This window comes from Oikopleura dioica, chromosome 1 (genome assembly GCF_907165135.1).
Source record: "Oikopleura dioica chromosome 1, OKI2018_I68_1.0, whole genome shotgun sequence".
Lineage (NCBI taxonomy): Eukaryota > Metazoa > Chordata > Appendicularia > Copelata > Oikopleuridae > Oikopleura > Oikopleura dioica.
Genome location: NC_137291.1, coordinates 12,889,386 through 12,903,146, shown reverse-complemented (window position 1 = coordinate 12,903,146; position 13,761 = coordinate 12,889,386). Strand labels below are relative to the sequence as shown.

At 42.6% G+C, this 13,761-nt stretch overlaps 3 protein-coding genes across 3 annotated transcripts; all 3 read right to left on the bottom strand.

Moving 5' to 3' along the window:
• Positions 1 to 7: 7 nt before the first annotated feature.
• On the bottom strand, positions 8 to 5,284 carry LOC145697877 (uncharacterized). Its single transcript, XM_081775119.1, has 6 exons — positions 5,150 to 5,284; positions 1,095 to 5,111; positions 954 to 1,053; positions 831 to 913; positions 504 to 791; positions 8 to 458 (listed from the first exon to the last, which is right to left on the bottom strand). The coding sequence occupies exons 2-6, from the start codon at positions 4,953 to 4,955 to the stop codon at positions 345 to 347; spliced, it is 4,446 nt and encodes a 1,481-aa protein (XP_081631245.1). The 5' UTR covers positions 4,956 to 5,111; positions 5,150 to 5,284; the 3' UTR covers positions 8 to 344.
• A 1,093-nt stretch (positions 5,285 to 6,377) lies between these two features.
• LOC145701382 (cGMP-dependent protein kinase 1-like) lies at positions 6,378 to 10,863 on the bottom strand. Its single transcript, XM_081778639.1, has 16 exons — positions 10,824 to 10,863; positions 10,190 to 10,260; positions 9,554 to 9,630; positions 9,289 to 9,514; positions 9,050 to 9,245; positions 8,870 to 8,997; positions 8,358 to 8,585; positions 8,163 to 8,313; positions 8,002 to 8,119; positions 7,627 to 7,813; positions 7,429 to 7,582; positions 7,145 to 7,387; positions 6,955 to 7,101; positions 6,811 to 6,911; positions 6,685 to 6,768; positions 6,378 to 6,641 (listed from the first exon to the last, which is right to left on the bottom strand). Exons 2-16 carry the CDS (start codon positions 10,244 to 10,246, stop codon positions 6,486 to 6,488), a joined length of 2,253 nt encoding a protein of 750 aa, XP_081634765.1. The 5' UTR covers positions 10,247 to 10,260; positions 10,824 to 10,863; the 3' UTR covers positions 6,378 to 6,485.
• A 943-nt stretch (positions 10,864 to 11,806) lies between these two features.
• On the bottom strand, positions 11,807 to 13,239 carry LOC145699981 (uncharacterized). The gene is made up of 2 exons (XM_081777279.1): positions 12,442 to 13,239; positions 11,807 to 12,291 (listed from the first exon to the last, which is right to left on the bottom strand). The coding sequence occupies exons 1-2, from the start codon at positions 12,968 to 12,970 to the stop codon at positions 12,047 to 12,049; spliced, it is 774 nt and encodes a 257-aa protein (XP_081633405.1). The 5' UTR covers positions 12,971 to 13,239; the 3' UTR covers positions 11,807 to 12,046.
• Positions 13,240 to 13,761: the final 522 nt, after the last annotated feature.

Below are 13,761 nucleotides of genomic sequence, written 5' to 3'. Positions count from 1 at the left end.
ATTCGGTGGTCAATCGAATTTTTTATTAATTTTGGGAACGAAAAAAGGTCACGATGAAGCTGATCTTGGAAGCGACGATGAAAAAAGAAAAGTATAAAAGGCATTAATATACAGAAATTGGCGAAATGAATGAATAAATAAACTAGCAAACTGTACAAAAAACGAATATCTGGGCGCAGATACGGAAGAATACAAGTGAAATTGTTTTTACAGGCAGGGTTCGCAGTCCAGCCACAATGCGCGGGCCGGATCGAAGAAATGAAGTGGTAGGTAAGAGAGATGAAAAGAATCTGTTGGTCAGGCAGCTTCGGAATCATCTTTCTTACCAGTCGACTAGCTGTTGACTAGCTCAATCCAGGGACAATGCTCTGGATCCACGATGGAAAATCACCGTTCAAATCGAAAAAGTCATGAGCTGCTTGCATCATGAAAACTTCGGTAGCGTTGACATCCGTAAACTAATATTAGAAATAAGCAAATCGAAATCAAACTATTCTTCTTACGGTCTTTTCAAAGTCACTAGCACTCTCGCCAGCGGCTACACCATTGGGGATGACACCATCAGAGCAAATGGTCTCAAAGATCGTGTTGTCAATTGCCAATAGTTCCGCATAGTTGGCTGCGTGATAGACTTCGTTCGTCATCAAGTACAGATTCGGTGAGTAGAACGCGAAATCGCCGAAAAAACCAAGCGCGATCAGTCGAACCCCTGATGCTTTTACCTGATCTATCAATTGAAACATTGCCGTTGTGTTTGTCGACTGGAATCCATCTGTGATCAAAATCATCACCTAGAAAATCGATAAACATTGAAGCTGAATAATGAATACATCGTCAACAGAATCTGTCGTATCCATGTCGTTGAAGGCTGTTTCTACTCCTGAAGTGATGTTCGTAAAGCTTCCTTGCCAAGCTAGATAAGGTTAGTAAATGGTTTTCAGGTTATGGCTTACTCATATTTGAAACACCATCTTGAAGCTCTAATTGATTGTAGAAATCCAATGGCATTTCCAGGACTGCTGATTCGGAAAAGCTTGTCAAGCCAATTTTGACCTAGATTCAAAATAATAAACGATAGATAATGAGCATCTTACTTGATTGACAGTATCGTACATGTTGGCGAGATTATTTGTAAAGTTCATGAGCACTTGATCTTTATTCGGTGCCGATGTCAGCGAGCCAGAGGTGTCAATAACAATCGAAATGTCCAATCTGCCGGAGATTGTTGTATTGCACACTTGGTCACAGTTTTCGCCCTGGTAGCCGAAGTCACAGGCGCAATCGTGTAAAGTTTGAGTTAGCTCGACGCACGTTCCATTGCCGCATGGCGAGGGAATACAAACTCCTGGGAAGCGATACTCGCAGTGGTCACCGACATAAGTAAAATTGCCTTCTGGAGTTTCTTCGGAGATGCATTCGCACTCGCATCCATCATTTGTGTTGTTGTATGTTGCAGTTCCATTGTTTAAGCAGATCAATGTCGAGCACTGCCAGATCTCGCAATGAATTCCAGAATAGTCGATCGGGCAGTCACACTGATACGATGAGCCGACGACATTGCAGGTTGAATTGCCAAAGCAAGGTTCGCTAAAACAGGGATCTTCTTCGCAGTTGGCACCAGTGTATCCAGCTGGGCATGTGCACGTGTAAGAAGCTCCATCAATAGCACAAGTTCCATTATTCTGGCATGGAAGAGACGTACAGGGTGTTATCTCGCAGTCAGTTCCTGAGTAGCCGGGCGGACAAGTACAGACGTAAGAATCAGCATCTTCTGAGCAAGTTCCATTATTCTGGCATGGAAGAGACGTACAAGGTGTTATCTCGCAGTCAGTTCCTGAGTAGCCGGGAGGGCAGGTACAGACGTAAGAGTCAGCAACTTCTGAGCAAGTCCCATTGTTTTGACAAGGAAGAGGCGTACAGGGTGTTATCTCGCAGTCAGTTCCTGAGTAGCCGGGCGGACAGGTACAGACGTAAGAATCAGCATCTTCTGAGCAAGTTCCATTGTTCTGACATGGAAGAGGCGTACAGGGAGTAATCTCGCAGTCAGTTCCTGAGTAGCCGGGCGGACAAGTACAGACGTAAGAATCAGCATCTTCTGAGCAAGTTCCATTATTCTGGCATGGAAGAGACGTACAGGGTGTTATCTCGCAATCAGTTCCTGAGTAGCCGGGCGGACAGGTACAGACGTAAGAATCAGCATCTTCTGAGCAAGTCCCATTGTTCTGACAAGGAAGAGGCGTACAGGGAGTAATCTCGCAGTCACTTCCTGAGTAGCCGGGCGGGCATGTGCAGGTATATGAAGATGCATCAACAGCACATGTACCATTATTCAAGCAAGGCTCTGGAGTACAAGGCGTGACTTGGCATTCTTCGCCGCTAAAGCCAGGCGGACAGCTGCATTGATACGTCGATCCGTCTACAGTACATGTACCGTTATTCAAGCAAGGCTCTGGAGTACAAGGGGTGACTTGGCATTCTTCGCCGCTGAAGCCAGGCGGACAGCTGCATTGATACGTAGATCCGTCTACAGTACATGTGCCGCTATTCAAGCAAGGCTCTGGAGTACAAGGGGTGACTTGGCATTCTTCGCCGCTAAAGCCAGGCGGACAGCTGCATTGATACGTCGATCCGTCTACAGTACATGTACCGTTATTCAAGCAAGGCTCTGGAGTACAAGGGGTGACTTGGCATTCTTCGCCGCTGAAGCCAGGCGGACAGCTGCATTGATACGTAGATCCGTCTACAGTACATGTGCCGCTATTCAAGCAAGGCTCTGGAGTACAAGGGGTGACTTGGCATTCTTCGCCGCTAAAGCCAGGCGGACAGCTGCATTGATACGTCGATCCGTCTACAGTACATGTACCGTTATTCAAGCAAGGCTCTGGAGTACAAGGGGTGACTTGGCATTCTTCGCCGCTGAAGCCAGGCGGACAGCTGCATTGATACGTAGATCCGTCTACAGTACATGTGCCGCTATTCAAGCAAGGCTCTGGAGTACAAGGGGTGACTTGGCATTCTTCGCCGCTAAAGCCAGGCGGACAGCTGCATTGATACGCCGATCCGTCCACAGTACATGTACCGTTATTCAAGCAAGGTTCTGGAGTACAAGGCGTGACTTGGCATTCTTCGCCGCTGAAGCCAGGCGGACAGCTGCATTGATACGTAGATCCGTCCACAGCACATGTACCGTTATTCAAACAAGGCTCTGGAGTACAAGGCGTGACTTGGCATTCTTCGCCGCTGAAGCCAGGCGGACAGCTGCATTGATACGTCGATCCGTCCACAGCACATGTACCGTTATTCAAACAAGGCTCTGGAGTACAAGGCGTGACTTGGCATTCTTCGCCGCTGAAGCCAGGCGGACAACTACAAAGATATGTCGACTCGTCCACACTACATGTTCCATTGTTAAAGCAGGGATTCGAAGTGCATGGAGTAATTTGGCAAACATCTCCATCATATCCAGGCATACAAATACAGGTACAACTTCCACCGTTTATAATCGGAATTCCTGAGTTCAGACATGGATTAGGATCGCATGGGTTTGGAGTTGTAGTCGTCGTTGTTGTAGTTGTTGTGGAGGTCGTAGTTGTCGTTGTTGTGGTAGAAGTAGTAGTTGTTGCTGTAGTGGTTGTAGTTGTAGTGGTAGTTGTTGTAGTTGTTGTTGTAGTTGTTGTTGTAGTTGTTGTTGTAGTTGTTGTTGTAGTTGTTGTTGTAGTTGTTGTTGTAGTTGTTGTTGTAGTTGTTGTTGTAGTTGTTGTTGTAGTGGTTGTTGTAGTTGTTGTTGTAGTTGTTGTTGTAGTTGTTGTTGTCGTGGTAGTTGTAGTGGTTGTTGTTGTAGTTGTTGTCGTAGTTGTTGTTGTAGTTGTTGTTGTTGTCGTTGTTGTTGTCGTTGTTGTAGTTGTTGTTGTAGTTGTTGTTGTAGATGTTGTGGTAGTGGTAGTTGTTATTGTAGTAGTAGTGGTAGTTGTTGTGGTAGTGGTAGTTGTCGTGGTTGTAGTCGTAGTTGTGATTTCTTGTTCGCAGTGTTCGCCAGTATGCGTTTCAGGGCACGTACAGACATATCCATTGGAATTCAAAGAGCATTCGCCCCCATTTTCACAAGGACTTGGCTCACAGGGGCTTATCTCACAATTCACCCCCGCGAAAGGTGCTACGCAAGTGCACATATACGTAGCTTGCGTGAGTGAGCAGCTTCCTCCATTTTGACACGGATCTGAAGTGCACTGAGTGATTTGACACACGTCGCCACTAAAACCATCTTGGCATACGCAACCGCAACTGCCGTCCGGAAGATACTGTGCCTCGCCTTCAAATAGGCAGGGCCAGTCATCGCACACTCCTTCTTCGCAATTGCTGCCAGTGAATCCTTCGTCACAGTGACAGATGCATCCGTCGCCATTCCAGTAAGGAGCACCGTTGCTGGAACAGTCCAGGTGATCACAAGTCGGCTGATCACAGAGCTCACCAGTCCAGCCTGTCTCGCAGTTGCACTGAAAGTTGTCGAAGTTGCGCGCAGTATTGACGGGAACACAGACTCCGTTTGCACAAGGATCCGGAAAACATGGGTCAACGGAGCAAGTTCCAATTGGCTCGATGTCCATTCCATCGCAACACTGGAACATGTTTGTATTGTAGACTTTGTTGTTGCAGCAGCCTTTTCCAGAAACTTGAGAAAAAGGATATCGCTCTGGATACTCGCCGCAACAGCTGTCGACTGGGAATGATGGCGAATCAGGGGATTCACAGACAGGGTAGTTGTACCCGTCAAGAACCTGGTAAGAATCGTAAGTTGGAGCTTCCTGCACCATTTGCGTGATAAGATCCAAGTCACAAAGGCACGCCTCCATCTCGCACGGGTCAGTATTTGACGCAGCGCAGTAATGAGACTGTGTCGATGTATCAAACGTCAGCTCGTACTGCACATCAGGAGAACAGGCGTAGTTTGAGTCCATCGAAACACAACGATGGCACCGAAAGTGCTTGTGACACAGCTTGTCCACATCATCGACCGGTTTGCCATGGCGATGAGGGTTGTCCAAATCGCACCAACATCCATAATTGAGGAGATCGGCAGCGGAATACGCGCCAAAGCCGTATTCAAAATTGAGCTAAAAATGAGCGACCAGAATCAAAGGTGTTTACTTACATGGAACTGCAGAATGGCCTGTATCCTGTCCGCATTGGACCGGAAAGACCGCGCATCGAGCAGTTGCGGTGGGTCTACTTCCTGTGCTGCTACCGACGAGAGTATGAGCAAGCCTGTGCCGTGATTTCAATAAACCTCTCTGTTCAATACCTGTCAAAATAGATCACGGTTCCTGCGAGGAAAAGAAACTTCCCATACCGGCCACTCTCGTGGATCGCCATCACGCTCTACTGCAATCTCAACCGAGCGCGCCTTTATATCACAAACGATATTTACCGCCAATTATTCAGCTCACATTTTCATAAACTAACTTAGTGCGCCATTCCGGATGCTCTAATAAACCACAAATTTTCTAAATTACGTTACCTCTCTTGCATTTTGATATAATTCAATAAGCCGCCTATTTCCTGCTTGAGCGCTAAAGGTTGACTTAGCCGGAACTGATTCAGTAAACGATTTTGGGATGAGTTTAGGCCGTGAACTTTGCGATTTCTTGGACTCGTCTGACTCAGAAAATTAGAAAGATGCGTTTTTATTTCAGTATCTTTTTAGCCATTGTACATCAAGGCAGCGCTTGGGTAGGTGAAACTTCTTTTGTAGACGATCCATTTCTGGTTATTTTGATCTGGTGAGATATTCATATCGTACAGATGAAAATAATTATAGAAATTTAGAAAGAGGTCACTTGTGAATTACTAAACTTGAAAATTATTGAACTCTCCTTCGAGTTTGTACCCTTGTGGGTCAATGTTTGGTCCTCCGAACTGCGGATGAATAAGAGCATCGAAAGCTTTACAGGTTCAAGCAATGTCTTATCAAAATAGAGTAAGATTTACTAGTAATTTTGGTTGAAAACCTTCCTTTTGTCCGATAAAGCGCCAAAGATGGAACAAAAATTGATGATAAAAGAGACAATAACATTTTCAGTAACACTTATTTGATTAACTTTAGCTTTTCGGCGGATTATATTCACTTGAATGCTTCATAATTGATGATTTGCAGCTAGATGGAAGGTTTAAACACCTTCTTCATCATCATTTAATATCAATGATCAATGTGAGAATTGATGATTTAAAAATTTATCTGATTTTCCTCGATAATGGTACTCTTTAATAAAGAGTCTTTATAAAAAATGATATCGTTTGATTTTTACCACTTTTTAAATTAAAAGCGTTGTCATTTTGCGGTTAAGTATTTTAGCGTTACAAAATATTCATAATTTCAGAAATGCCTTACAAGTTTAACTTTATTGGAATGTTCTGTACAACTGTGAAGATAAGAGTAAATAATAAAAACTCCCTGCGCAGCAAATACAATTAAAAGATAACAGTGGTCTTTAAAAATCAGCGTCCCATCCGGAGTTGTCAGCTGGCACACGGTTCCAATCCTCGTCAGGAATGGGCTCGAAGTTTTGGACGTCGAAGGGATTCTTGATGGCGGGGATAAATGGAGCTTCGATCTTCTCTTGCTGAAGACCTTCCCAATCGAAACCCTAAATTGAAGGGTCAAAGAAGATAAGGCTGCGTCAATTTTACCTGGAACCATCGGTGTTTACGGATATCATCGACGCCACCTTTTTGGTATCCAAGTCGCTCTGAGGGTTCTTGCCTGCACAGGGCCTAGAAATCGGTCAAAAACAACTTTCAATAAGTAATCCTGACCTTGATCATGCTTTCAGCCTTTCGAGTAACTCTATGCTGTGGGAAGGCAACGTTATGAATGCCTCTCATAATTCCTTCGTAAATTTCCAAATCCGCCCGCGCTTAAATAAATTTTAGACAAGCCTAAGATTCAAGTTTTCTTACCGGCGAATGGAGTCTTCTTAGACAAGAGCTCAAAAACAAGAATTCCAAGGGACCAGTAATCAGCAGCAATGGTGTGGCCGGAGTTGGAGACAATCTCTGGAGGGATGTATTCAGGAGTACCACAGAAGGTGTAAGTCTTCTGTCCAGCTAAACTAAACGTTCAAAAATGAGTTCAAATAACAAAGCTTGCCTTGAATTTTCTTGGCAAAACCAAGATCGATGATTCTAACGTAGCCGTTGTTGTCGACCATGAGATTCTCTGGCTTCAAATCTCTGTAGCAGTAGCCACGTTTGTGAAGATAGCCGAAGCCCTCGACGACGCAGGCGACGTAGAATCGAGCGATGGCATCGTTGAATGGTCCTTGGTTGTGAAGAACGCCCCAGAGATCGCCACCCAAGTAAGCATCGAGAAGAAGATAAACATACTTTTGATCTAAAAACAATGAACAAGAGTGTGAAATCAAGGAAGAGTACCTTTGAAGGTCCTGTAAAGACCAACAATAAAGGGAGACTCCAAAGACATGAGAATATTCTTCTCGTCCAAAATATGACGCTGCTGCTTGTACTGAACCACACGCTGCTTTTGGATACATTTGAGCGCGTAAGATCGGTCTTCGATGCCTTTAATCTAAAAAACTCCATTTGCATCAGTGGCAGCCTTTATAAACCAACCTTGACAAGCTTGACAATACCAAAACCACCAGCACCAATCGGTCGGAGGACCTCCATGTCGTTGAAACTGCAAGTTTTCAAGGCATCGTGCACCTTTCTCGTGGGCTCATCACTTTCAACCGCAACTTTAGTTGTACTCTTTGCATCGCCGAGTTTACCGACGAGGCTGTTAAAAGCGTTTCGGTCTTTTCTTGGGTATAAAACTTCCATATTATCTCTTTGTTTTGAATTTATGTTATAATCGTCGACGATCTTCGTGAAAAAGGGTGAATAGAATTGATCAGGAAAGTTCAGATTGAAATTCCAGAATCAGAGGAAAGAATAAGTCACTAGAATCATGAAATTTCGAAACAACTCGTTTTTATATCCGCTCCTAAAGTAAAGCAGCTAGTCTTGCCAACAGCATACACATTAGCCGATCGAACATCCTCCTGAATGAGGGCTCGCTCTCCGAAGTATTCGCCAACGGCCTTCTTGGCGACCTCTTTCTCAGCTAAAAATGATGGTAATTCAGAGTTATGTTTTTTAACGCAAACCTTTGCCCTCGTTGATTGTAATTCTGACGCTTCCGCTCTTGATCATGAAGAAGAGATCACCTCTTGCGCCTTGTCGAATGATACAGCTTCCATTTTCGTAGGTTTCTTCGTCGAGGCAATCGCAAATTCTTCGAAGTTTTGCTTCGGGGAGCTAGAAAAAAGGCTAAAGAGCAAACAACAAAGAAGTGTTCTTACATCAGAAAGATCCTTGACAGAAGAAATGAAGCGGAATCGTTCTTCCTCATCCTCTCGACCCGCCTGCTTGACGACGGCCTGGAAGATCGCTCGCTCGATGACCCAAACGGTGACGCTGGTCTTGCTGATAATCGTGGCAGTTCGTTTGCAGTTGTAAAGGATCGCCAACTCGCCGAAAAGTGTTCTGGGTCCAAGGTCGCAAACATGGTTTTTGCTTCCACCAGTTCCCTGAAAATTGAGTTGAATTTTTTTTGCAATACATGTTTTTTCTTTGGTTTACTACCGGTAGATATTTCATGCTCAGAATAACATTTAGTAAACAGCCAAAAACAATTGAAATTGTTCATGTCAGACATTCAAGGCTCAAGCGACCGAATCAAAATCATTCGACTTACTAAGCAGTTAAAAACGTGCCAGCACATTGCTCTCTAAGTTTCATTTTGATTTTTTATAAAAAATTGCAGGAAGCTTGAAGTTTTTTTTGCAAATATTTCGAGAGCTTTTTGACAAACCTTGAAGACCTGGACTTCTCCAGACTCGATAATGTACATGCAATCACCGGTCGTTCCTTCGGTGATGATCTCTTGCTTGGCTGGAATGACTTTTTTGCTCATTGCATCGGTAATCTTCGCATTTTGAGCTTAAAAACACGCGTAAGCCTATTAATCCTGTTATAGACGCCGAAAACACACCTTTATTGAGGCTTCTCATAAAGGTATTTGCCGCAATAGCGACTCTGATAGTTTCTCTTTCGGCTTCGGACTTTTCAATTTTGGGGACGGAGACGCCGCCGCTTTCGGTTTCGGCGGAAATGGCGAGGTTTCGTGCTTTCTTGTCATCGTTGGAGGCGGGGACTGTGCTGTCGGTGCCACCAAGGGCGTGAAGTCGCTAGAATGGGTGGTCAATATAGAGAGGAATTTGACCGGCTTACTCTGATTTGAGCATCTTTTGTGTCGATGACCATGTTGATCTTGTCGGTAATCTGGGCAACTTCTTGTCTGAGCTTGATAATTTCGCGGTCTCGCTCTTCTAGCTTGGCCATGAATGTCTGTTCCGCTGTAGATGGCGACATCGTTTTCACGGAGGAAGTGAGCTTCACTCTCTCGAGCTCGAGTTCCATCTTTCTGCAGCATGCTTGCGCTTGTTCCAAGTCAGTTCTACATTCATTGAAGAAATGAATAACTGTACTCATTTACCTGTATTGGGTAGCAAGTTTTTGAGCTTCGGAAAGTTGAGCTTTCAACTCGTTTACTTCGTTTGCATTTGCGTTTGCCTGAAATTTCGGATTGAAATTATAAGTCGGTTCAAAAGTGCAATAAAATTCTCGACCATCGACCATCTCCCCAAAAAATTTCGTTTCTCACGTGACTTTCTCTATAACAAAAAAGTTTGAGACTGAAGTTTAGACACGCAAAAATACTCTTTGAATGACGTACGTATTTCCACTCCCATTTTGTCTCTTGGTGCTGATGATTGAGTTTTGAGTTTTTTGAGACATGGTCTCAGGGTTGAAGTAGCTTTGCGCTGACTAAGCTGTTTTTAGCGCACCTCCGCCATCGAGACGGGGCTTCATAACACGAAAATTAAATAAACTAGGAGGGCCAATACTAGTCATCTGATTATTTAAATCCATAAATTGATGTTACTTTTAATTGACGCTTTGCAAAAATTGACGAAATTATCACGTGAGAAAGGGCCATCAGCTCTCTTGGACTCCTGACATCAAAATGACGTCAAATCAACTTTTTGTTTGAATAATTCTGAGCGCGATGAGTTCGAGCCAATACTGTATTATTCTGTATATAATCTGTATAATTCAAGTGTGTACTTACGTTTGAGACTGTACTCGGCGCCACTTCCTTTTTCGGTTTCTTATTGAAAATGGCCATAATACTTCACGGAGCTACAAATCATTAATCAGTGAAAAAACAAATGATTAATGTTCTATGTTCTAGAGCAGATTTTGTTCTAAGCTACTATTTTGAACATTTTTCGCCTTGCCTTCAAACAGTCCAACATATTCTCTCTGAATAAAATCTATCAGTTGCTGAGCAAAAAAAAGATAACAAACTAGAAACAATTGTTTAAAAAAATAAACGAGACAAGACGAAAACGTATCATTCAGGATTTTTGTGGTAAAAAGGGGCTTTCAAAAAACGATCAACAAAAAAGCTGTTGTGTTAAATATACTTTGAATATATTATTACTAACATTGATTTATTGTACAATTTCTGCATGCGTGAAAAATACGGCCGTTTTTATCGATAATAATCAACGTCAGATTTGCCCATTTCGCGACTGGCGCATGAATTCAGAATCAATTGGCAAGTTCAAAATCAACAAGGAGCACATACATATAAGCTGCCAATTTGTTACAGGGCGTCACTAATTTCCGAAAAGAAGTTTTGTTTTTAAGAAAAGCCGGCTTTTTCATTAATAAATAATTTTTAATACGAAAAAACTTACCAATTTTCAGGCTGAATCGGGAGCTGAGTTTCGCTTTAAAACACCTGAAAATAACTGTTAAAGGCAAAAAATTTATTGTTTAATATTGTATTTAGATGATTTTTAAAGATTCTTATTGTATATGAATATTCAGTTTTTTCTTTGTTATGATCACCTAAAATGGTCGTATCCATCAAAAATTGATCACATTTTGAAGCGTATTTTGTTCTAAGATAATTCAATTCTGCGATGTCCAACTTCTCTATATGAGTTGAATAAGAGATGGTTACGCGCTGTCGATGAGGGTAGCTTGACGCCGCTGCCGCGTTAATTTTTCACGATTTCGGGCTCCGATTCGAGTTACCCAAAAAAAGCTATTTTCGTCGGCTGTTTTACGTATTAGCTTTCACTAAAGTTTTCTCGACTATTCTATCTTCTAAAATCTTCTTTTTTATAAATTAAAATATAATCGAAATCGTTTTAAAAATGAAGCGATTAACTGAAACATTAAGAATTTACTCACATCAATTAGTAATCTTCGCTGAATTGAAATCATGGAGGACAAATTGTCCTCATGGAAGATGTCATTTCTCTTGTTCGATTTTTCTTCAGAAAAAAAGGAGGATCAAAAAGCGAAGGGCGAAAAAGGCAGCGAACGATATGCGTGCGACCATTATCAATGTATTATATATAGTAAGCAGCGGCTCAAAAGCCAACAGAAGTCGATAAATGACAAATGATCACAATACGCTCAATTCAGCATATGCGCGTTAATGACATCGTATTAAACCGTCTACAGTCCAAGACAAGGGGAAGACACTGTACTGTGATAGTACTAACCTGAGCGGAACAGATGGACGAACTAACTTGGAGTACTGTCATAGGACGAATAATAAACGAAGCTCTAGAAAATCATCAGTCTTTTCTTGGAATTAGGAATGAATTAAATGTACTTATGCAACAACTGCCACTAGAATTTCGATCTAGAAGCGTCATGGTTTTTATAAGTGCTTTGAATATATTTTTCAGTTTTGGGAAAATTAAACGAATTGAAGTGAAAATGCAGCGGATATGAGGTAGTATCGTTCAGGTTCCATTTCAGGGACGTCAATCTTGCCATCTTGAGGCTTTTCTTTTTCGTTGACAAAGTGGATTCTCATGTTATTGTCTTCGTATAAGCTCGATTTCTGTCTTTTTTTTTGGCTTGTCAATAATTCTGTCAAGGAAGATTCAAGGCCTGTATCTTAGAAGCCATTCCTTTGAATCATTTTTCGCATCGATTTTCGATCGCAATTATAGTAAGGACTTTTCAGCGGAATATGAATCTCCTCGGATCCTTTGACAAAAGCATTATTCGCCAGAACATAGTTCTCGTCTTCTATCTTCTCCAAAACGGATTGGAAGAAGAAGACTTTGTTTCTTGACGGAATCCAGTGGGCAACAGTGACAATCAGTGGACGAGTAAATTTGAAGTTTTCGTGAAGCAACACTGAATGATTTAAGATTTTTAAATTAGTTCAGGGCTCAGCAACCTGTGTAGAAAACTTGACTCAGGGTTGGAAGTCGCGGCTTTTCACTACAGATCTTTCAAACCCTGACTCAGGTTTTCTACACAGGGTGCTGAGCTCAGATTTGGTACCTCTTTCGTAGGTGAGTTTGTGATCGTCGATTGGTTCTCCAAAAAGGTCTTTGTGCTTTTTGCTCAGATAAAGCTTCTTTGCTATCATTTTCCACCCCTCTGGTTCGAAGAAGCTCTCGTGTGTCAAACGCTTGAGTACTCTCATTATTTCTAATTGTTGCACATTCTCGCCTTCTTTCGTCAAATTCGGATCGATGCCGTTCATTCCGATCGGTATCAAATCCATTGTCAGTGAAAAAATGATGCGGTCGATTCTCACTTCCCTTGTCGTCATGTTTCTAGTGCCGTCTTTCGCGATTTTCTCCTCGAAAGCGTGTTTCAGTAGCATTGCAGCAGATTGAGCCATGCAGAGATTTGCGCTTTTCTGATCGCTGACGCCGAAATCTTGGTAAGGGTCGACTTTTTTCAAGAGCTGATGATTGATTGCTTGGAGAGAGACGCTCTCGGTTCGTTTTCGCAGGGCTTCGAAATTGGCAGCTTCGGAGATTGGCAGTTTGATCATTGTCACGTGGCTTGGAAGATTGTTCATGAACTCGTCATTAGCAGCAGAGATATAAAATGTAAACCTATTTTTCAGTGAAAGAACTGACTAACCCTCGATCGAACATAAGTTCTGAGAATTAAAAAAAAAACGTCAATGGCCATATTTTATATCCCTGATGAGCGGCATATCCACCATCAAAGTAAACTCGGAACAGATTACGTAACCAGTAGCACGTGTCTTTCATCCCACAACTGGACATGATTTTGTTGTACTCTTCTCGTTCGTTTTCGTCGATTCCATTGTACAGAATTTGCCAGGCTTTTATTGTGGTTCTCAAATTGAATTACTGCATCAAAATAGTATTTGATAATTCAAGGACCGTTCCTGAAGGCCAGTCAAAAATGAAGAAGACAGTAAGTCGGAAAATCGGTATCATCGTATTCCAGCCATCAAACAATTGACAAGTCGAGCAGAAACCAGGAGTACCAGCTCCAAGACTTCTTCCCATCTCACTTTGAAACTTGGCCCCTTTCCTCAGATAGCCCATCTGCTGAAACGACTCCTTCGGCTTTGACATGCAAGCCAAACCGAAATCGCAAATCTTCGGCTCTCCATGATGCATCAAAATGTTCGCTGGTTTTCGATCATAATATCTCAGGCCGATTTGTCGCGGCAGCAACCGTTTTGCCCGTTTTTCCGTTCTGCCCAAATGCCGTTTTGCCCGAAATTCCGTTCTGCCCGTTCAGGGCAAAACGGAAAAATGTGCTGAACGGAATTTTGGGCAGAACGGCATTGGGCAAAACGGCATTTTGGAAAATGAAAAATTTCAAAAAGTA